The 22,740-nt window shown below is 60.4% G+C and overlaps 1 protein-coding gene across 1 annotated transcript in view; it reads left to right on the forward strand.

Moving 5' to 3' along the window:
- Nucleotides 1–22,740, forward strand: part of ABCA13 (ATP binding cassette subfamily A member 13) — a 141,273-nt gene that overhangs the window by 79,556 nt on the left and 38,977 nt on the right. Inside the window, exons 26-35 of the mRNA XM_054726600.1 lie at nucleotides 943–1,272; nucleotides 2,724–2,793; nucleotides 4,103–4,234; nucleotides 8,250–8,378; nucleotides 9,084–9,264; nucleotides 10,812–11,030; nucleotides 13,227–13,423; nucleotides 14,363–14,520; nucleotides 14,617–14,847; nucleotides 18,089–18,197. Of these exons, the coding sequence (XP_054582575.1) occupies nucleotides 943–1,272; nucleotides 2,724–2,793; nucleotides 4,103–4,234; nucleotides 8,250–8,378; nucleotides 9,084–9,264; nucleotides 10,812–11,030; nucleotides 13,227–13,423; nucleotides 14,363–14,520; nucleotides 14,617–14,847; nucleotides 18,089–18,197 (1,756 nt within the window). The remainder of the gene's footprint in view (nucleotides 1–942; nucleotides 1,273–2,723; nucleotides 2,794–4,102; nucleotides 4,235–8,249; nucleotides 8,379–9,083; nucleotides 9,265–10,811; nucleotides 11,031–13,226; nucleotides 13,424–14,362; nucleotides 14,521–14,616; nucleotides 14,848–18,088; nucleotides 18,198–22,740) is intronic.

Genomic DNA, 22,740 nt, shown 5'->3' on the forward strand with positions numbered 1-22,740 from the left:
TGCGGCCTTTCGGTTGGTGCTCCAGCCCCTGGAGCCGCCCGCCCAGGCCCAGCCGTTCTCATCCACTCAGGGCGACAGAGCAGCCGGCTTCCCGCCCTCACGCGGAGCTGGGATTCTTCGGGCTCAGCCTTGCTCTTTCTGTCAAAACCTAAACTACCAAGCCTGCTTTCACCAGGCCAGTGCCAGGACCCTTCCCGCCTCAGCCGCAGGAGGGCGGCCGGGAGACGGGCACTTTACTTGCTCACTGTTCGTTAGGCACAGACGGGCGAGCGGGTGCCCGAGCTCCGCTCAGCTCCCCGTGCGCTGCCTGCTGCTCTGCACGCCTCCCCCTGCATCCCGGTCTCTGATCCAGGGGGGCCCCTGGGCAGAGGGCCTGGGGGACGGTCCGTCTCATGGGCTCCCAGCTCCTTGGCCAGAAATCCTTCTTCATGCTCAGTATCGCGATGTTATAGATGAACAAGTGAATTAACTTCATTGAATTACTTCAAACCGAATTATTTAGCAAAAGTCATTCTAAAACCTATGCCGTAATCCCTCGAACTTAAGGAAAAGGATTTCCCCCTTCGTTTTCTTTGTCCTTATTAAACAAAACCAGCACAAGCAAAATGAAAACAACACGAAAGGAAGTGAAAACGAACCGCAGGGACGGGGAGCGTGTGGCCTGCAGCGCGCCAGCGGGCCGCCCGGCGGGACCTGCCCGAGCTGTGGTTTTCCGCGAGGAGCGTGTCCCACGCACTGGCCGCCCAGTTTTCTCTGCCCTCACGCGGGACCAGCCTCCTCTGTGGGCACCTGAGAGTGACACGCAGGCGCAGGGGACGTGCCTGGCGCAGAGCCCTCGGGGCTGGGTGTCCTCGCGGGGCGCCCACCGCCAGCCGCCTTCCCCCAGGACGGACCCTTCTTCTCGGCACCCACGGGTGTGCTAACGGCTTCCTCTCCCGGCAGTACCTGCGGATGATGGGGGTGCCCCCGGCCACCGGCTTCCTGGCCTGGTTCCTGGAGAACGCGGCTGTGATGGCCCTCGGCAGCGCTGCCCTGGCCGTCGTCCTGAAAACCAGCGGCATCTTCGCGCACAGCAACGCCTTCATCGTGTTCCTCTTCCTGCTGGACTTCGGGGTGTCGGTGGTCATGCTGAGCTACCTGCTGAGCGCGTGCTTCCGCCGCGCGGCCCCGGCGGCGCTCTGCGGCAGCCTGCTGTACCTGGCCAGCTTCCTGCCCTACATCGTGCTGCTGGTGCTGCGGGGCCGGCTCAGTGCGGCCGCCCAGATGCTTCTGGTGAGTGAGCGCGCGGCTCTGCAGAGTGCCCACCGAGACCAGACCGCTCACCACCGACAGCACCACTCACCGCCCGCGTTTCCCTGCCGTTTCCGCCTGCGCGGGCCTTCGGGCCTCCTCTCCCCAGGCCACCCAGAAGGAACCCGCTCTGGCTCCGGGGCCCTGCGGGGCGGCGGGGGGGGTGTGCTGGGGGCAGGCGTTTCTCCCTCACAGCCCCTCCCGGGGAGACGGGGCGATCCCCAGTGCCCACGGGAGCAGGCGGCTTTAGATCTCTGCTCTGCATGGGAAGAAGCGGAATCCCACAGCTGTTGTAGCGGTCAGCCCTCCGCCTTCTGGGAGCTCCACGCGTGCCAGCGCGTGGAGGGGAAGGGCGTCCGTTAGCAACGCCAGGCTTCCGCCGCTCCGTGCGCCTCCGCTCGGTGAGTCACTCGGGCTGACGTGACTCATGGAGAAGACAGCTCACCTTCCATGGCGCGGTGCCGCTCGCGGCGGGCACGTGGTCGGCGGGGAAGGGACGGAAGGATCGTCCTCAACGGGGTCAGCTCCGCGCACGCACGGGCTGTCTCACGGCCCACGCCCCGCAGGTGCGGCCTCGGCTGCCTGTGGGCCCGGGGTGGGAGGGGCTCCTGTGCTGAGCCTGCGGGAGAATGTTCTGTGAGCACATCCCTTTCTCCAGCATCAGTGGGCCCCTCTGTGCCCGGTCCCCGCTGGCCACGCACACAGCACAGTCCGCGTGCAGGTGGGCAGCGGACAGGTGCTCCTGTGGGGCGGCATCGTGCCCCCTGCCTGGTGCCCATCAGTGTGCTTCTTGCCGCTCCCTGTAGAAACCCGTGACCACGGTGTGGGGCCGGTGTCAGTCAGGGGTTTCAGGGGAATGAAAGCCGCCCGGGCCAGGCGGGGCCCGTATGCTCTACACGTGGAAAAGGCGTGGATTTCAGGCACTGCTGCTGGTTTTCACTCCCACCTCCTGTGGAGGGGCTCCATGCATACAAAGTTTGGTTTCCTTTTTGCGTGTTCAGGTGATTTCCAGCCAGGAAAAGTCTACCTCTGGTACGTTGCGTTTTCAATAACGCGAGGTGCCTTTTCAGCCGCCTTTCCTGACGGGGAGCTCCGCCGCGAAGCGGAGCAGCGGTTCCCTGGCCAGGACACGTGCGCCATCTCCGCCTGCGCTGGGCTGGGGGCCGCGCTCAACACAGAGCATAGGAAATGCCCCTCCCACGGCCGTGTGCCCCCACCGTGGGATTATTACTGTGCAGGCGCGCAGGAAAGAGAAATAATCCCTTTTAACGTTAAAAGTGAGCTTGTCCCACGCGTTTCCAGCGGCTGATAGTGGGCTGAGTGTCCGGGCGCGGACACTGGCTTACCGGGTCCTTAGAGTAACTGCGTGGCGCCGTGGACATCCGGTCCCGTCACGCACCGGCGGCTTTCTCTCTCTCCATCGCTCCGCGCAGTGCCTCCTCTCCACGACCGCCTTTGGACAAGGAGTGTTCTTCGTCACGTTCCTGGAAGGGCAGGAGGCAGGTAAGAGGATGCGCGGCTCCGGGCGCTCTCCTGGTTCGGGGACCGGGGCTTTGCCGTTGTCCTGTGGGGGGCGGTACAGTAGGGAGTCCCCACCGCAGAGCAGGGCCCTGGAAGGAGATGCTGGTGCTCTGCGTGGCTGTGCAGCATCTCCCGCGCCCAGCGGCCCGGGCGTTAGCAATGCTCAGGGCCACTCCTAACGGCGCCTGGTCCAGCCGCTGCCCGGTCAGCCCGCCAGCCACCCCGTTCCCTTAGCAACCTTCCGAATTCTTCCAGGAATGGGGTGTGCGCACGCCCGTCTCACAGGGTCCTGTCGAACTGGAATCTGCCTCCCTGGGTCTCTGCCCACTTTCCCAGTTTCTCTTCCCAGTTCTCTCGTTCACATGTCAGCCTCCACTGTGGTCTGCCCGCTCTCATCTCTGCGTCCAGAAAGGGACTTAGCCAGTGCCGAGAGGGTACGATTATCCGCTTTACTCCCGGACGGTATCCCTATTAATTCGGCCTAAAATAACATTTTAAAAAATGGATTGGCAGCCTTTCTCGCTTACCTTGCAATGTTGACAACTGACATCCTAAGCCAGGACAGACATATATTTCTTACATGTTTATGTGGTTTTTATGAACACTTACACTTAAAATATATGCAATACATGGATTCACCTCCAGCTGCTGTATATTAGCCCTTTCACTGGGCGCTGGTCTTGGAGTTCTCAGACATTTCAGCAAAACACGCTGAACCGTTGTCAATTTACACGGAGGCTGGGCCGAGACAGAAGAGCGAGCCCAGGCCTCCAAGTGCCGGCAGCGGCTCCGAACCAGCTGGTCCCGAGGAGGCGGAGGAGAGTCACTGTCAGTCCTTGGAGTGTTTCGGACTGAACTCAGCAAGTGTCAGCGTGTGTTTTACATCAGAGCCTAAGGCTGGTCCCTAGGGGAACTGAGGAAGAGGGGTATCTTACTTAGCCTATGTTTTAACCCAGCAGTAAATACCTTGTAAGAAAGAATGATCCTAGCCCATCCCAGGCCTTCTACGTCCTGTTCATATGTTTCCTAAGAGCGCAGACCATGATGTGATTTAGGGCCTGGATCGGCAGGAGCCTTCTTTATCTTTTTGTGTAACATGCCTGCTTTCTCCAGGGAGTGAGGGAAGCACCTTCCAAACACTTTAATGCTGGACATTAAGATGTTAATGGTCGCTCTGCCCGTGTCATCGAACCCAGCGCCTCCTTTGGCTCCAGCTGCTGCCAGCTCCGCCAGAGCCTCCAGGACTAACACCCCGTCTCCCCCCGGTTGACTCTGCCCTCCCTCCCTCCAGGGGTCCAGTGGGGCAACCTGCACCAGCCTCCGGAGCAGGCAGGCCTGGCGCTCGGCTGGGTCTGCGGGATGATTCTGGTCGACTCGGGCCTTTACTTTCTGTGTGGCTGGTACCTGAGCAACTTGGTTCCTGGTAAGACTCCTACCCTTTGTAATGAAGCGTGGGCCATCTTGTTCCAGTAACCTCTGTGTTGTAAAAGCTGCTGTTCAAAGTTTCCCACTGGAAGCAGATGGTCCCTTGTTCTGTTAACTGACTTTGCTATTTGGCTTCTGTGAACGTGCTTGCTCGAATCTCTGCCAACGTAAGGGTCTGGTTCCTCCCACGCCAGGTACCTTCTGGTTATATCTGAGTTGTGCTGTGCTCAAGGCCATAAGCTCCCTGCAAGATAGTTAGTTACTAGGCGCACTGCCTCCCCCGCCTCCCGATCCCAGCACACAAGGCTTCTTTTATTTTTTTAAAAAGCCTACGAAAGGTCCGGAAGTCTCATTCCATATTTGGAAGACAAAGAGACCTAGAAAATATAAAAAGCGAAAGTTTCCTCCATGTTTTGGCTCAGACTTTGAGAGGCTACTCCTCTGAGACTGCTAGCACAATAAAGGCTCCAAGTTAACTTGGCTTATTGATCAAGGCGTCTTCTGTTTAGCTCACTGATGTAAAATATAACAGTAAGATGACAAAATGAACTTAAAGTGTGAGCGAACTGCTGTGCTGTTGTATTAAAACTGCTGTACCGGAGACAGAGAGAGAGAAAATGTGGGTGTTTATTATTTTAAGTAATGCTGACTTTCTCCAATTAATGTATACATTATTTTTTTAAAATATGTTTTTATTGATCTCGGAGAGAAAGGGAGAGGGAGAGATAGAAACATCAATGATGAGAGAGAATCATGGATCAGCTCCTCCTGCAGGCCCCCCACTGGGGACTGAGCTCATAACCCAGGCATGAGCCTTGATGGGGAATCAAACCGTGACCTCCTGGTTCATGAGTTGATGCTCACCCTCTGAGCCACACTGGCTGGGCCCAATGTATACATTTATATAACCTTAAATTATGTAACATTTAATATGAAACATGTTAACACACTAAAACACAAATTATTTAAATAAAATACTAAAAAAGGAAATTTTAATTGATGAAATGTTTCCAAAAGATAGCTAGACACATAAATTAATGATAATGTTCAAAAATTATTGAAAATAATGACAGCAACTGGTGGCTGGTGATGATATAAAACCTTCCTATAGATGGACGGGGATGTAAGCAGTGCAGCCCTCAGCAGAGCAGATGGCAGCGCTCAGTAACCGGCCCGCTCGTGGGCGACTCACTCGGCAGTGGGTTTGCATTTCAGTTAACCTGCTGGGGAGAGAAACAGACTCGTTCATAGTTCATCAGACATAAGCATCATGAAAATAATGAGTCAATAGGAAAAGCATGGTTGTTAAAGGTAGGCAGGGTTTTTCTAAACACCAAGGACAAAAGCAATGAGAATCTATCGAGTTTCATTTATAAGAATTTAAATCAAATTGCAAATAGCCAAATAAAATTATAAGACAATTTATAAGCTTATAAAACTATTTAAAGAAAATGATAACATTCTCAAATCACATTTTAAAAAGACATATCTCAGTATTTAGTTAACAATTTTAAAACATCGTAATTTGGTTTATATGCCAAATGGTTGTTTATGTGGACTTATGCAACATCTTTTTTCCGTTGTTAATTTTTCTGCTTTAAACATGCACTTCTCCTGTAACGCAGTTAAACTCCAGGAATTAACTATATGTTTTATATTCCATCTTTTCAAAATGCGAGTGATTTAATGGGCGCAGAGAGCAAGCATGTGGGGTGCGGCGCCTGCAGCTGCGCACAGGGAGAGGTGTGCTGGGGAGTGAGCCAGAAGCGCCTCTCCCCTCCTCCTGCTCAGAAAAGGGCGCTAGGCTGGCTCTGCGCTCCCTGGGCGGACTCAGGGACGAACCCCTGCACTTCCGGAGGCCCCAGAGCGGGCGGGGCAGTGTCTTTATGACGGTGGCGGTGGCGCTGTGCCCTGGGGAGAGGAGTGATGGTGAGGGATGGCCCTGGGGGTCTAGCGGGCTCTGCCCTGCGTCCCATGTCGGGGCGCCTGTGTGTCCCCCTCTTCCCTCCTGTCTCTGGCAGGCAGGTAGCAGTCGCTGCCCCTCTCTCAGCGCCTGCCCTCCAGTCCTGCTTCCCGCAGGCGCCAGTGTGCAGCACAGCCCGTGCAGTGTCTGACTCTGTCTGCTCCGGCAGCTCTGGACTGACACCTGCCCAGATTTGCGCCAAGTTTTGCAAAAGCCCTGCTCTGGGGAGGGGAGATCTGACGAGAGGCGTGGCGGGTGGGGAGAGGAACGTGATCACGGGACTTCTCAGCATCCATGCTGTGCGCCTGTCCCTCCTAGTGAGTCTCTGCCCACGAGCTCACACGTGTCCTGCTGGCCGTTTCTGTGGAGACCCTGAGCAGCACCCGGGAATAGTCACATTCACGGAGACAGAACGTGGGTGGGCGGGCGGGGCTGGGCGGAGGGGTGGGGAGAGGGGGAGGTGGGAAGTTCTGGAGGTTAGTTGAACAGCAGTGCGAATGTGCTCAGCGTCACTTTAAATGATTAAGGTGGTGTATTTTGTCACATATATTTAAGACAATTACACACAGAAGACGTGGGGGTGCAGAGGGCACTTTTAGGTCACATCTGGAGAAACTCAAGTGAAGGAACTGGTGGGAGCCATGGAGGAAGGTGGCTCGGCTCAGGGAGGCCCATCTGCGCAGTGGGGTGTCCCGTCAGTCCTGTCGTGGGAGTCAGTGGGACATCACACGCTGGTGGCTCTCAGAGGAGCGTCTGTTTTATTTTTCCAGAAGCTAAATGAACCAGCTTGGGGCTCCGGGACAGGACACCTGAATGCCAAATCTGGAGAAGTTTCGGGAAGCCCTTGGGGGCGTGGAGAAGGCTAGGGATTTGTCTCTTCCTTCCGGCTCTCCTGGTCGCGGGCTCCTGCTCTGTGCCTCCCGCGGGGAGGGCCGTGTGTCGGCCTTGTCTGCACGCACTCACCCTGCAGTCCCAGGGGAGCTCACGGCAAATTTCTACCCGTAACGTCTGCTCCTGAACTGGAGCAGTTCCCTCGGAACCAGCCACACCCAGCCAGCTCCAGCCGGGGCCCCAGACGGGCGGCTGACGCTGTTTCTACCTCCCCTGGGGTGCTTGTCCGGAGCGTCTCCCCTCCCACCAGGCGCAGCGCAGTGTCTGAACCCCCAGGGAGCTAGGACCCAGCCAGGTCGCTTCCACAGCACACAGCTCGCAGAGGGGGGGGGACTGGGCGCCACCTTTGAGTGATAAGCACCCACCTCCACATCTGGCCTTCAGAACGCACCTGGGTTTATAGTTCCCTCTGCTGTTGTGCAGCCACGTTTAGGGGCTGCTCGCCGAGAAGGCAGGCCAGGGTGTGCCGCTGCACGGAGACAGGCCTGCCCGCCTCTCCCGACCGCAGGCCGCCCGGAGTGCTCCGCTGCCCGCAGCTCACGGCACATGTGGCCGCTCAGGCTTCGTGTTCCACAATCTTCTTTACGTGCGAGCGGGCCACTCGCGTTCTCGGGGTCTGTCTGACGTCCCTGCCTTCTGCCATCGCTGCCGGTTTGGGGCTCGGCTGACTGGTTCCCAGCCTGGGAGCCGAGCCCGGGGTGAACGGAGGGCTCTGCCCAGGTGGATGCGCAGCCACGCTTGGGGGTGGGCAGATGCGGAGCGGGCAGCGGCCCCCACTCGTTTACATCAATAGATCACTGAGGGGTGTCTTTAAAGCCCAGATAGGTTAGAGCTGGGATGGTCTAATGAGCAAGTCACCATTAATATCCAACTTATTTCTAGTGCCTTTCTCCTGACTCCGAAAGGCTCTCCCACTGCCTTCTTCCCACCTTTATTGCCACCTGCTCAGGAGGCCTCGGGGCAGGGGAGGGAGGCCCGGCCGTGGCCTGTGCAGGTGAGGAGGGGTCAGGCCCGATTGTCGCTGGCTCGCCCATGGCCCGTGTGTGGAGCCTGTCGGCATGGACTAACGCTTTGTGTTCACGAGTTAGGACGTCCTGTTGCAGAACGTTGTTCTGAGTGGAAAAAGCTGGATGGGTCTGACCGGGGCCTCGTTTCTCAGGCTCCGTGGGTGTCCAGAAGCCGTGGTGCTTCCCCTTCACGGCATCCCACTGGAAGGGCGTGGCCACCCAGAGGCCGGGCGCTCGCGGCTCCGGGCTGTTCTCCCTCCGTGAGGACGTCGGGCACACAGGTCTGTACAGCAGCCGGGGGCACGGCAGACACTAGGGTTTCCTGGGGCTCCCCCATCCTCACCTGGTGCCTCCCTGGGAGGTGCATCCTGTTCCTGCTCCCGGGAGAGGACGCGGACGGGCAGGAGGGGGGCCCTCTGCCCAGTCCTGCCTCCCTGGCCCTGTCGGAGGCGATGGCAGGGGTCCGCGTGCACAGGCTCTCAGGAGGGTCCACTCCACAGCCGGTCTGTAAAGCAGTGGCTTCCCCCGTTCCACACGGAAACAGGAACCGCTCGTTAGATTTGGAGCACAGCAAGCACCTTGCACGCACTCCTCCCGAGACCATTGCTTGAGGACGTTTTGGCGTGTAACCTGCTTGCTGTTGTCCTCTGCATATGCACATGCACATGTGTGCCTGCATGCATACATGTGAGCGTGCACATGCATGCACGTGTGGGTATGTGTATGTGTATGTGTGTGTATGCATGTATGTGCACGTACATGTGTGTTTATTTTCGTTTCATTACAGAATGGATACCATGAGGGTACAAACCTTTGTAATCAGAAGTTTCGCTTAATTTTTGCCATTATGTAATTTGCCTCTTGATTTTGGTGAAGGAAGACTTTTGCATGTTTCACATGTTTCGGAGCCAGAATTCATGTCTGGGGCCACCGCTAGGTCACTGCACTATGGGGTGCCATCCTCTCCGGTGTTTGCATCTTCACAGGGTCATTGCCGCAGCTCGGGAAAGGGGAGCGGGAAGGAGGCGCCCCCGGCGTCACCCTGGTGTCTGTGACCAAGGAGTACCAGCCCCACCAGGCAGCTGTGCAGGACCTGACCCTCACCTTCCACAGAGGCCAGATCACCGCCCTGCTGGGCACCAACGGCGCCGGGAAAACCACCGTCTTGTGCGTCCCCTCCACCTCGTAAAACTCGGGGCTCCCCTTCCTAAATGCCAGTCCACCCGAGCAGCGAGACTCGGTTCCTTTCTCACGGAGGAAGCATGGCCCTCTGCCCCTGCCCTCTGCCCCCTGCCCCTGTCCTCTGCCCCCTGCCCCCTGCCCCCTGCCCTCTTCCCTCTACCCCTGCCCCCTGCCCTCTTCCCTCTACCCCTGCCCTCTGCCTAGCTGCTGTGCCTCCCCACTCCCCACCCCACCCCCAGCCACCCTGCAGGCCTGGGGCAGGTGTGAGGAGAGGGTGACGGGTTTTAAAATCTTTCATTCTTCCTGTTTTCCCTACAATGAACTCACCTGCTTTTACTTGAATCTTGGAAAGTTCTAGGGCCCTTTTCATTGTTCTCCTCAGTTTAATTGTGTTTGCTTTTCTGTGGGAAGGTGACATTCAGAGCCAGTTTGTAGTTCTGTCAACACCTGAGTAGTTTTCCTTGTCCTGATTTTGTGTGGTTGGCTTTTTTTGTTTTAAGATTGGATGTTTAGTTTAGAATCTGAAGGCTATGCATTTGGATAAAGAATCGAGCCTCATTGTCCCAGAGAATAAGGAGCTCAGACGTTGGAGCCACAAAACAGCCCGAGCGGCCTGTGGCGACGGAGCCCTTTGCGGCTGAGCCTTCGGTGGTGGTGGAGCAGCCGCGCTCTCTGCCCGTGAGCAGCTGACGGTGCTTCCTGACGGCAGCGACGGGCAGGAGCACACACGCAGCTTCAGAAACCCCAGTGGGACACGCCGGAAGGGAAGCCTGGGGTTCCCTTCTCTCCGTGGGCCTGGCTGGAGCCGCGGCCCCGCTGGGCACCGGCTGGCTGGTGTGTGCCGTGGGGAGTGCCCGCCGCAGCAGCGACCAGGCCCCAGGCCACACCTCCCCTGCGGGCAGAGGGCTGCACGTGGCCCTGCCGCTCCGAGGTGCTCTGACCTCGTCCCTGCAGGTGTGAGGAAGGCCACCTGGGCCACCTCGGGGGTCCTCCCAGCAGCTCTCAGAGGACAGGCTCCAGGGCCAGTTAGCAGATTGGTCGGCACTGTTTAAAACAAAAGCCCTGAGGCCGCAGCAATGGGAACACCCACCCTCCGGGCCTGTCCCCGGAAGGTTTGAAATAGCCCAGCAAACAGCTGATCACGAAGGGCATCGGAGTGCAGTGCACGCACCAGGGTGCTGAGCTCCCACGACTCCCCGTGCCCCTCCCCCCGGCCCCCGTGCCCCTCCCCCCGGCCCCCGTGCCCCTCCCCCCGGCCCCCGTGCCCCTCCCCCCGGCCCCCGTGCCCCTCCCCCCGGCCCCCGTGCCCCTCCCCCCGGCCCCCGTGCCCCTCCCCCCGGCCCCCGTGCTCCTCCCCCCGGCCCCCGTGCTCCTCCCCCCGGCCCCCGTGCCCCTCCCCCCGGCCCCCGTGCTCACAGACCCAGCACGATGCCCACAGACCCAGCACGATGCCCACAGACCCAGCACGATGCCCACAGACCCACCCCGCACCCCGGGGCCTGGGCTGACCTGCTGGCGCGTCTTCTCCGCAGGTCGCTGGTGACGGGGCTGCACGCGCCCACCTCTGGAACCGTCTTCGTCGACGGCAGGAACCTGCAGACAGACTTGGCCGTGGTCAGAAAGGAGCTGGGGGTGTGTCCTCAGCGCGACGTCCTGTTGGACAGGCTCACTGTCCTGGAGCACCTGCTGCTCTTCGCATCCATCAGGTCGCCGCAGCGGACCCGGGCAGAGCGACGGCAGCAGGTTGACAAGTGAGTGGCGGTCCCTTCGGGGGGGGGGGGCCCCCTGCCTCTGTGAGTCAGTGAAGGGAACAGAAAGAGACGCTTCAAAAACATCTCAGTGCTTCATCATGAGAGGAGATGAGCCAGCAGCTCCTAACTGGATGGTGGCGCGGCTGCCAGCACTGGGCCCAGAGGAGCGTCTCGGGGAGGACGTCACTTGACTTGGCCTTGAGTGGGGACGGAGGACACGGGTGCCGTGGGCGGGGCCGTCGGTGTGAGTGGGTGCCGCGGACCCGGGTGCAGGTGGGGGCCTTGAAATGAAAGGCAGGGCGCCGGGCCCTGGGGTGAGGACCAGGAGTTGGAGCGTCGTCGTGCAGGGGTCACTGAGGTCAGGACATGATCCTGTGACCAGAGCGGAGGGCGGAGCCCAGAGCCAGGCCTCCCTTGAGGAGAGAAGAGAAGTTGGGGGACCTCGCCAGGCCTGGGTCAGGGGTGTTGTCGGCAGCAAACTCAGCGCCTGGAGCTGCGGGACGCCCTGGGACCCGCGGGCGGCTGCCTTGTTCGATGGTGGTGGGCGGTCGGGGCGTGTGTGCCGGTGGACAGCGGGAAGGCTAAGGCCCGAGCCCTGTCCCTCCACTCGAAGAGGTTGGAGAGGGGAGGAGAGACCAGCAGGGAGGGGGAGACACGCCCATTAAGAAGGAGGTCAGGTGCATAGGATGCAGTTGAGGGCCCATGAAGTGAAGATGGAGAAATGACCTCTGGATGGAGAATGCTGGGGTCGCCGGTGACCTCCGTGGCATGTTGAGGAGGAAGGCCACCCGGGTCCGTTGCGGAGAGAAGGCAGGAGTTTTGCTGCAAAGGAGCAAAGACATGGGACAGGAGAGCGACGGGAAAGGGAGGTGAAAGGCGGCGCCACCAGGAAGGCGGTGAGGCCGAGGAGGGTGACGTGGAGCCTCCGTGTGGTGGGAGGGACCGGTGAGGCAGCTGGACACGGGGCCGAGCGTGTGGACTTGAAACCCTCAGTTAGAGGACGGGGCTTGTGGGGTTAAGTGACTGCGGAGGCGGGTCAGTGGGCAGAAAGGTGGTGTCAGGAGGGACAGGAGCCTCTGCAGGGGGGGCCAGGGCCGGCCAGGCTGTGAGCGTGAGGCTGGGTGAGGGGAAGGAGCAGAAATGGAGGGTTTGTTTATGTAACAGCTGCGTTGGAGAGCCTCTGGCTTCCTGTGACTAGATTTCTGTTTTCTCAGCCACCGGGCCTCTGGTTAAAGTGATCAAGGGGGACCTGGTAGCTTCACTCCCCGCTATGTGGGGGTCACCCTGTGTGGGGATCACCCTGTGTGGGGATCACACATGTGGGGTCACCCTGTGTGGCGGTTACCCTGTGTGGGGGTCACACATGTGGGGGTCACCCTGTGTGGGGCTCACACATATGGGGGTCACCCTGTGTAGGGGTCACACATGTGGGGGTCACCCTGTGTGGGGATCACACATGTGGGGGACACCCTGTGTGGGGGTCACCCTGTGTGGAGATCACACATGTGGGGTCACCCTGTGTGGGGGTCACCCTGTGTGGGGGTCACACATGTGGGGGTCACCCTTGTGGAGTCACCCTGTGTGGGGGTCACCCTGTGTGGGGATCACACATGTGGGGGTCACCCTGTGTGGGGATCACACATGTGGGGTCACCCTGTATGGGGCTCACACATGTGGGGGTCACCCTGTGTGGGGGTCACACATGTGGGGTCACCCTGTGTGGGGGTCACCCGCGTGGGGTGTTGGCAGAGGCTCACTGGGAGGGAAGGGCCAGAACAGTGACCTGCGGAGAGGAAGCACGGTCCTCTCCCAGCCGGGGTGTCGTTGTCATGGGGCCCTGGAAGGCAGGGACACGCCCTGCGTCTGTGATGGGGCCCGGCACTGACGGAGACGTGGGGACAGTGACGAGGAGCCGAGGGAAGCTGAGCTCGTGCCGGGTCAGGAGGGGCAGGAACAGATAAGGAGACAGACACCACCTTCCGCCTCGTGTCAGGCAGGCAGGTCCTAGCAGGGCCTGGGCTTTCTGGGACCCACAGTCCTTGGAGCCCCGCGTGGACCCTCGTGGTGCCGCTCTTGCCGGGCTCCTGGGTGGGGGTTGCTGGTGGTCAGGTCCTCCTTGCCCACAGCCTGCGCAGCGCTCACCTGGCCGGGTGCTCGCGGCGGTGTCTGAAGGCGGCAGGGCCGTTCTCACGTCAGGGCTCTCCGGGACGTGGGGCTGACGCAGCATCAGCACAAGCAAGCCCGCGCCCTGTCCGGAGGCCTGCGGAGGAAGCTGTCCATCGGCGCCGCTTTCCTCGGCACGTCGAGGACCGTGGTGCTGGACGAGCCCACCAGTGGGGTGGACCCCTGCTCCCGGCGCAGCATCTGGGACATCCTCCTCCAGTACCGAGAAGGTGGGGGCTCCGCGCGCTCTGCTCTCCCTGGGACCGGGCCCTGCACCTCGAGGCGGCACCACCAGAGTCCACCCTGCCCGATGCCAGCGCAGGGACCACCACAGTCCACCCTGCCCGATGCCAGCGCAGGGACCACCAGAGTCCACCCTGCCCGATGCCAGCACAGGGACCACCACAGTCCACCCTGCCCGATGCCAGCACAGGGACCACCACAGTCCACCCTGCCCGATGCCAGCGCAGGGACCACCACAGTCCACCCTGCCCGATGCCAGTGCAGGGACCACCACAGTCCACCCTGCCCGATGCCAGCGCAGGGACTGTGTGCAGATGGCGGTTGGCATTGGCCCCGTCTGCAGGGTTGGTGCCCCCTGGCCTCCCCTCCTGTCCTCACCTTGCCTGCCTGCTCACGGCTGCCCCGCCCGCCGCCCAGAGCACCGTCTGTCCGCCGCTCCGGGCTTCCCGGTGTCCGTGCTCCCATCCTCTCACACGCGCATGGTCCGGGTCTAAAGGCCCCCCCTCCTGCCTTCACACGGCGCTCCATTTTCTCACACAACAGCCGCTTCGTGGAGGAGACTTCTCCTCCAGCGCCCGCCAGGCTCTTGCCTGAGGATACGCCAGGAGAGAGGACGCCTGGCTCGCTCTCCTTTTTATAAAACGTCTCCTCTGCTCGCAACAGTGCTCCAGGCCCAGAGACGGGCAGGGACACAGGCCCTGTGCAGGGCTGTTTCTCCCGCTGGGCCCATCTGCGCGCCCCGTGTTCTGAGGGGGGATCTTGGGAGCTGGTCACGACCCTGAGGCCTGCAGAGGAGAGGGTCAGGGCCGCACCAGTCCCTTCTCCAGGCCGCTTCTCTCTGGTTAAACACGGTGGGCATCTTGGCATCGCCTGCTCTCCGCTGCCTGCGTCAGGCCGGCTCTGATGCCGCCTTTCCTGGGCCGCAGGTCGGACGATCATCCTCACAACCCACCACCTGGACGAAGCGGAGGCGCTGAGCGACCGCGTGGCCGTCCTGCAGCAGGGCCGGCTCCGCTGCTGCGGCCCCCCCCTCGGCCTGACCGAGGCCTACGGCCAGGGCCTCTGCCTGACACTCACGCAGCAGGTGACCGGGGCTGCCTCCCGGGCGGGACGCTGACCTGAGCGGGTGTGTGCTGGGGACGCTGGCACTCACGCCGGCTGCTCCTGACTTTGCTGACAGCCTTCCGCTCCGGAGCTGGACGGCCCGCAGGACGCGGCTCACACCACGGCCCTGATACAGACCTACGTCCCACAAGCGTTTCTCAGGGACCGCAGCGGGCGCACGCTGAGCTACGCCCTCCCCAAGGACGCCGACCGAACCGGCTTCAAGGGGCTCTTCCAGGCGCTGGAGCGGAACCGGCACCGCCTGCGCCTGGCGGGCTGCGGGATCGCAGACAGCACCTTGGAGGAGGTACTGGGGGCTCCCGCCGCTTTGTCCCTGTCCCGTCAGCGACGAGGGTGGGCAGCTGTGGGGAGGGGGTCAGACATCTGTGTTTGTGTTTATTCCAACTTCTGACTTGTCAGGCAGGGTGTGGGCCGGTTCGGAATTCCACACACCGGACCGGTGACTTCTGCTCTTTAAGGGAAGCGCGCACTTCTGTGTTTGAGAGCGTGGCGTCTAACCCAGAGCAGCCGCTGTCCACGTGGTCAGGGCTGGCGCTGGCTGGCCGGCTGTTTCCTCACGGAGGCGCCTTCCCTTTCACTGCGGACCTTGTTTTGCTCAGGAGCCCGGGCACCCGCGGCCCTTGCTGGGCAGAGAAGCCGAGCAGAACCCAAGCGCCGGCAGGTGCACACTGCCGACCCCGCCGGCCTCTGCCGGGGACTGACGTCAGCGTGCGTGTGGGTCACACAGCTGGTGGGGGTCAGACCAGGTCCCCCCGGGGCCGTACCTGACCCCAGGCCAGCTGGTGTGGGGTTGAGGCTGGCTCTGGGGGGCCCGATTCAAGTCTCACTTTCTGTTGCTAGAACCTACAGAGGCCTTGAGGGTTGAACGCAGCGGTCGGTGCTGAGGTTAAAGCAGGAGTTGGGGGCTTGCCCGCGTTCCTGCATTGCCCGGAGGCAGCGCAGACACGGTGGTGGGTGGTGGCGGCTCTTGCACTCTAAGCAGTGTCGGGAGCTTCAGGGACCGGGAGCATTAAAGTCCCGCATCTCTTAGGGTGCCAGAGCCCCGAATCCCACGCAGTGTTCGCGCACATCAAACAACAGCGGCAGCACTGAGCACTGCTCCTCAGGGTGTCACAGGGAGGGCCTCTGAGCGTCAGCCTTCCTGCCGTCACTCCCGGCTCGCGGCCCTGGGCGTCTGAGGCCAGGCGTTCTGGGTTAGAGCCTGGGCGGGCTTCAGTGTGGGAGGTGCTTCGTCTCAGCGTAGCTTCTGAAAACCCTCCTGATGTTGTGTTCCTTAAGTATTTCTTTTCTGCTTACTACTCATTTTTGTTCTCCAGAATATTAATAAAAGTTTAAGCATTTTTATTGATTTCAGAGAGGAAGGGAGAGGGAGAGAGAAACATCAGGGATGAGAGTGAATCATTGATCGGCTGCCTCCAACCCTTCCCCCCTCCCCCCGCCTTGGGGATTGAGCCTACAACTGGGCATGTGCCCTGATGGGAAATCGTACCTACACTGGCTGGGCTCCGAAATATTTTGATTTATACTTTGCCCATCCATGTTCCTTTTGGAAATGCCTTAATCTTCTTCCTCTTTGCTGCTGTTGTTAAAATGTTTGGTTATTTATGAAGTTGCACATGGCAAGACCCACTCCCCTCAGTTCTGACCCTGCGCTTGGGGTCAGGGAGTCACACACCGTAGTGGAGGGGGCGCCGTGCTCCCGCCGCCCTAAAGCGCAGTTCTCCCGGCAGCTCGCCTCCCGGCACTCGCTCCCCAGGCCCCGCTCGTGCCCTGCCGCTAATCACCCAGAAGCCCGACCTCACGCCGCAGAAACAGCCGCTGGTTCCCGGGGAGTCTCTGCGCTTCTCCCGCTTCTGGCAGCAGTTTCCACCTGCTACGCTGAGCGCGTGCTTCGCACATCAGAGGTGCTAATAAGCACCATTGATCAGATTGTCTCTCTCCCCTTTCTCCCCCGCACACAGACGCTAAAAAAGAAGTTGTCTGTGTGAAGGACAGCCATAAGCACAGGATCCAAAACTGTACTTAACAAAATACAGCAGGATGGACACGGGGCCTGTTCGGGAAAGATATCTTAAATGGGAACAGATTAAGCACTCAGAGAGCTTTCCTTTGTGTGGGCAGTCTGTAAAACAGCCACCCAGCCAATCTCGTCTTTCACACTCAGCAAGTATTGACTTTCCCGTCTCTGCCTGCTATCGACCACGGTTGGCGCGGCCGCGATCACACGCGCCTGCTTGCCGCTAATCGGCGGTCCTGCCCAGGACGCTGCGGGGAGGGGGCCTGCCAGTCACACCCCGACTCTGCGGCTGGGGAGCAGGTCTCACGCTAAACCGCGGGGCGTGTCCCGTAAACATGGTCCCCAAGTAGACCCCCAGCCAGCGAGGTTAAGTGTGAATCTGACCCCCGCTGTCACCAGTGTCATTACAAAACGACACTTTCCTTCTCCTGCGAGGACCTGTGTTTGCCAGGCGTGGGCTGGGCCAGGCTGCCGGGCTCCACGGCACAGGGTGGCGCTCACACGGCCCCCTGAAGCCACGCGGTCTGCTGACGCAGCTGACGCGATGCACATGGACCGGTCTCAGTGGTGGGTTTGTTAGTAGACCCATTTTTGGAGCAGTGTTGGGTTCGCAGCGATATTGAGCGGAAGGTCCAGACATTGCCCATGCGCCCCGCCCCCCCCCAGCACTGCGTCCCGTGACCAGCACAGGGTGTGTCTTCCACGACTCGGAGGGTTTAGGGTCACAGGCTGGCCGCTGTGAGGTGGGCCGTCTCTGCTCGCCCACCCGCTCTGCTCAGCGGGCCCCTGTGTCTCGGGAAGGATCTGGGCGCCAGATGGGGAGCGTGAGCTCAGACGCCCCCACCTGCACGCAGGGCTGAAGCTTGGGTCCCGAATGACAAAGGTCAGATCCAGGGGCCACAAGGGCCTGACATGGTGGTTTACGGTCTGCGAACAATGGGTAAGAACAGAGAACTCCTGGGCAGACCTTGCCCGTTGAGTTCACGTCCCTCTGTCCTCACCTCGTTCTTGCTGATGGGGCCCGGGGCTTGGATTCCACCAGATGGAGGTGGGACTTGCGCTCCCAGCACCGAGCAGGGGCCTCAGGCCTTTCCCTTACAGGGACAGTCTCGGGAGGTCCACACAGACGCTCGGTCCCCGCGGGAGAAGCTGAGGCGGCAGGGGCTGCCCGTCCAGCTCTGGGCCTCCAAGCTGCAGCCCTGCGGGCGGGCCTGTGGGATGGGGCGTGGTGCTGTGGGCGTGGCTTTGCCGCCTGCGTCTGCTGGTCTGACCAGTCTGCCCGAGTGTAAGGGTCACGGTCAGGCCCCCCCTTAGCGGCCTGTGAGCTGCCTCTCAGCCAGCCTGCCCAGAGCTCAGTGGCCTTGGGGTCACGCCAGCGAAAGGAATGAAGACGTGAGTTAGGATGCTTGGTGGGTATCTTCGTGAGGACCCAGTGGGGAAGGAAGGCAGAAGGAAGCCGTGCGTGTGGAAGGCGCACAGGTAACGTGAAGCTCTCTTCATTCTCAAAAAGGTGTTCCTGATGCTTCTGCCAGATCCCAGCGAGCCGTCTGACATGGCCCCAGGGACAGGGCTGGAGGCGCAGCACCCGAGGCCCCCGGCGCCCACTCCCGGCTCCCACTGTGAGTACAGAGCGTCGGGGCTTCCCGGAGGGCAGTGCCTCGACCCCCGCAACGCCCTGGCTTTGAGGTTGAACAGAGAGAGACTGAAGCAGGCCGGTGTGGCTGGACAGGAAGGAGAGGTTCTAGAAGGAAGCTCAGGGTTTCCCCTCCCCGCCCCGCCGTCACCCTTCCCCTCTCAGGGCTGCGAGTTGGGTAGTTCAGGCGCCTCTGCTGGGGGGCCTCAGGCAGCATTGGTCTCTGTGTCCGGCTTATGCAGTGCCCTGCGGCCACCCACGCCGTCACAAGGGCCATCCTGCGCGCTGGCCGTGGTTCCAGTAGACCACACTCTCTGCCCATCGCTCTCGGTGGAATGCGGATGGTTCCCACAACTCAGCTGCAGGGAACATGCGTGCAGGCATCTCTGTAAGATCCTGAGGCAGACTCTCTCGGATAAATACCCAGAAATGGGCCCAATGGGTCACGTGGCAGTTCTTTTTTTTAAAAAAAATATTTTTATTGATTTCAGAGAGGAAGGGAGAGGAAGAGGGATAGAAACATCAGTGATGAGAGAAAATCATGGATCGGCTGCCTCCTCCATGCCTCCCACTGGGGATCCAGCCCAGAACTGGGGCATGTGCCCTGATCAGGAATCAAACATGACTTCCTGGTTCATAGGTCGACGCTCTACCCCTGAGCCACTCCAGCCAGGCGGTCATTCTCTTTTAATATTTTCAAGAACTTCCACAGTGCTTTCCACAGCGGCGGCACCAGTTCACACTCCCAGCAGCCGTGTTCGCTTTCTCCACACCCTCCCCAAAGTCTGTGCACAGCAAAGGGAGTGAGTCAGGGAGACGGCAACCCACGGAATGGGAGGAATCATCCATCTGGTAGGGGAGCTCCTTCAGCTCAACAGCAGCCTCTCCCATAGCTGGTTAAACGTTGGCAAAGGACCTGAGCAGACATTCCTCAAAAGAAGACGTACAGACGGCCAGCAGGTGCGGGAAGAGGTGCTCAGCCTCACCGAGCATCCGGGCACCGCAGGGGAGCTACGCGGTGCTACCGCGCACACCTGTTAGCCTGGCTGCCACAGACGGTCCGGGTGCTTGTGCGGAGGGCAGCTGCTCAGGCCCGGCTTCCGCTCACGGTGATTCTGAGGACTCGGACGTCCACCGCTTTCAGAGCAGCACCCGCTTTCCGCTGCCGAGGGGCCTGGGGTCACTAAAGGCGCCGTGAGAGGCCCCACGCTCAGCGTGTGTGGGAAGGACCACAGGCCCTCGAACGCAGGGAGGAGCTGGGAAATGGTGTGTTCCCTTTAAGGCGTCCCCACGGCTCCTGAGAAGCCTTACCTCTCCCCCACGAGGTCCCGGATCGCGTTGACATTCTCAGCTCTATGGTTTGTCAGCAACGCTGCACCTAACACCGTAACCCGTCTTCTCCACGGTTTAATCCCCGGGGTTTCATTCCTCGTTGCTACTTCTTGTGCCGGCGGAGGGCCGTGTCCACAGTGGCTAGCGGGGGGCCTGCAGCCTCTCGTTGGCTTCTGAAGGATTGTGTTTGCGCAGCCCATCCGCGCAGCGAGGCGTCATCCTCTGCCTCCCGAACGAGCTGTTTCCAGTTCTCTGTGGCCCCTGGGCTGAGCCGTGCTGCTAACCCTCAGGGCTGTCTTTCCTTTTGTCCACGTTTCCTCGAGCGGGGGCACTGCCCTCCCTGCAGGCCGGAGGGAGGAGCGTGGCCGCTGCCCGTGGTACAGGCCAGGGGAGGCCTGTTTCCCACGCTGGTGGAAGCCAGCAGAGAGCTGGCGGCGGCGCTTTGCAGAAAGCAGTCTGCCCAGATGAAAATGGATCGGCGTGGACGTGGGCAGACAAATGCTGGGCAGGTCGGAAGCAGCAGCTCCTGTCAGGGGCTGTGGGGGGTCGGGGAGGTGAGAGGCGTGAGCCCTGGTGGAGTGCAGACCAGAGCGGCCAGAGCGCGCCAGGTGGTGAAGGCGGCTCTGGTCCTGGTCAGTGCAACCGGCACCCAGCGGGCTGTCGTCCTCCGACCGAGCCCCCTTCCCTCCCCACTCCCTCTTCCCGGAGGACAGGCGCCTGGGAAGTCTGAGCGGCCCTGCCCTGCTCCCCTCCTCCAGCCACTCCCCACCTGTCAGCGGCACCTGTGCCGGGCTCCGGGCCCGGCGCCCCCCGAGGCTCCCGCCGGCCACATCATGCTGCTGTGTCCTCGGGCTCACTGACGCGTTGTCACCGTCTGACTCCCTTACACGACCGGGAGCCCTGAGTGCTGTTCAGAGAGGATGGCGATCTGGGCCCGGGCAGTGCTCACGGGCAGTGAGGACCCGGCCGTGCTCCCCAAACTGAACTCGTTCTCAGCCTCTCCCGAACTGGGTGCATGTATAAATGAGACGTTTAATTACATCAATTTTAAGGTTCATTTCAACTCTAAAATTCTGCAACTCAGTGAACACAGAACGATTAAGTTTCTATTTCATAAAATGGCTTCATTTTCGTAGTAAGTACACAGCACTTATTGATCACAAGATGCCCTAATACTCAATGTGGAAAAAATCCAGAATATTTTGAAGAAAAAACTTAAAGTAGCCACGTTCTTACCACATAAAAAATATAAACGTTTAAGGCGGTTGAAGATGCCTGCGCTGCTTTACCTTCTGACCGCAAACCATCACGCAGTCACGCCGCACAGAGGGAGAAGCCGTTCCGTGAAAGGCGGCTTATCCCATGGAGTACACGCACCCACGTGTGTCTTCCGTGAGCTGTTTGTCCTGAGCTGCTCTGTCACACACCTGGTTCACCTGACACTCTCCTTATACACAGTTCACATTTCCACCCTCCTTTTCGGGGCCATAGTTCCCCTACCGCGCGTTTTACTGGCGGTTAGACATGGCTGAGGAAAGCTGGCCTCCTCCTCCGAACGTGCTTTGTCCACCTCATGGCCCGCAGCGAGCACGCGCCGTCAGCGTGCGCTGCCTCCTGAGGGCGGGCTCGGCTCGCGGCCGCTGGAGCTCGCCGGTTCAGTCCACCCCGAGGCAGAGAGGGAAGCCGTTTCCTATAAGTTGCACCTGCCCCTGTTTGATATTCTGGATGAATTTCAGTAGACCCAGCTGGTCCCCTGCAGAGAGACTGCGCCTGCCCGCCCTGCGGAGCCTCCAGGTCTCCCACGCGCCCGCCGTGAGGGGGAGCCACACTGTGGTCTTTACCCGTGGGGGAGCTGACGCTGACCGCTGCTCTACCTCACACAGGCGGGTGTGGGCCCTTTTGTGGGTGTCTGTAAGCTGCATGCCCATGCGTGCTGTCGGCCTTAATGTTTGAACCATTGAAGCCACCGACACCCCTCCTCCCAAAAAATCTTTGCCCGTTTCCCTAAGCGACGGGATGGTCAGGGCCCATGTGGATGCACCGTCACGGTGTGACGGAGTCCTCGGGCGTAATTGTACTCGTAAGTCAGACACGACCACTCCCAGCAGCTGGGTTCAGCATTTCAGTTCTGTCTGTTAAATTATTCATGTGGATGCTTGTATGAGTTTAGCCACGGATATTTGATTGGTGGTTGACTCATGGCCATGAACTATCGTGGCCTTTGACTTTTCCCGTTTATGTCCAATTAGCATGGGGGAGGGAAGGAGGGAAATTCGTTTTTCTTAATATGAGCGAAGCCTTTCCCCCGACTTACTGAGCCTGTGTGGTGAGCACTTGCTGTGACTGAGGCCGATGTTGTCTCTTCTGTGGTTTAGTGAGTGTGGCCGTAACAGTCCTCGTCACTTAGAGGGAACGTGTCCCAAGTCTTTATTTTAGAGCCGAGGGAAGGACATTCCGAGAGGGCAGGTCACTTCCCAGAAGTCACCCAGCAGGTGTGGCTGAGACTCCCCCAGCCGGTGGGTCTCTGGGCCAGGCCGGGGGCACCCCTGGCCACCCTCGGCCTCTGCTCCTGCCCTCCACCACCAGGCACGTTTCCTGAGTGGAGTCCACACGCAGGCGGTCTGTCTCCTCTCCTTTCTGCACCGCCTGCCGCCCAGACCAGAACCCCCACGTCACGTGTTCGGAGCCCTTCCCTGTGCACCCGTCCGAGGAGGTGCAGTTGGTCATTGCCATTGATGTCATGAGGTGACCCATCGTGTAGGCTTTTCCAGAGCGCTCACTCAGTGAGGGGTCGTCTCTGTTCAGAGCTGCCCGGGTTTACAGTGGACGAGAGGCCAGAGCCTGGGCCCCAGGTGATGGGACACAGAGCCAGGGCCCCAGGTGAGGGGTCACAGAGCCAGGGCCCCAGGTGAGGGGTCACAGAGTCAGGGCCCCAGGTGAGGGGTCACAGAGCCAGGGCCCCAGGTGAGGGGTCACAGAGCCTGGGCCCCAGGTGAGGGGTCACAGAGCCAGGGCCCCAGGTGAGGGGTCACAGAGCCAGGGCCCCAGGTGAGGGGTCACAGAGCCAGGGCCCCAGGTGAGGGGTCACAGAGCCAGGGCCCCAGGTGAGGGGTCATAGAGCCTGGGCCCCAGGTGAGGGGTCACAGAGCCAGGGCTGTGGGCCCTAGGTGACTTGGGCTTGTGTTCTTGTCCCACAG

The sequence above is a fragment of the Eptesicus fuscus genome, chromosome 14 (genome assembly GCF_027574615.1).
Source record: "Eptesicus fuscus isolate TK198812 chromosome 14, DD_ASM_mEF_20220401, whole genome shotgun sequence".
Lineage (NCBI taxonomy): Eukaryota > Metazoa > Chordata > Mammalia > Chiroptera > Vespertilionidae > Eptesicus > Eptesicus fuscus.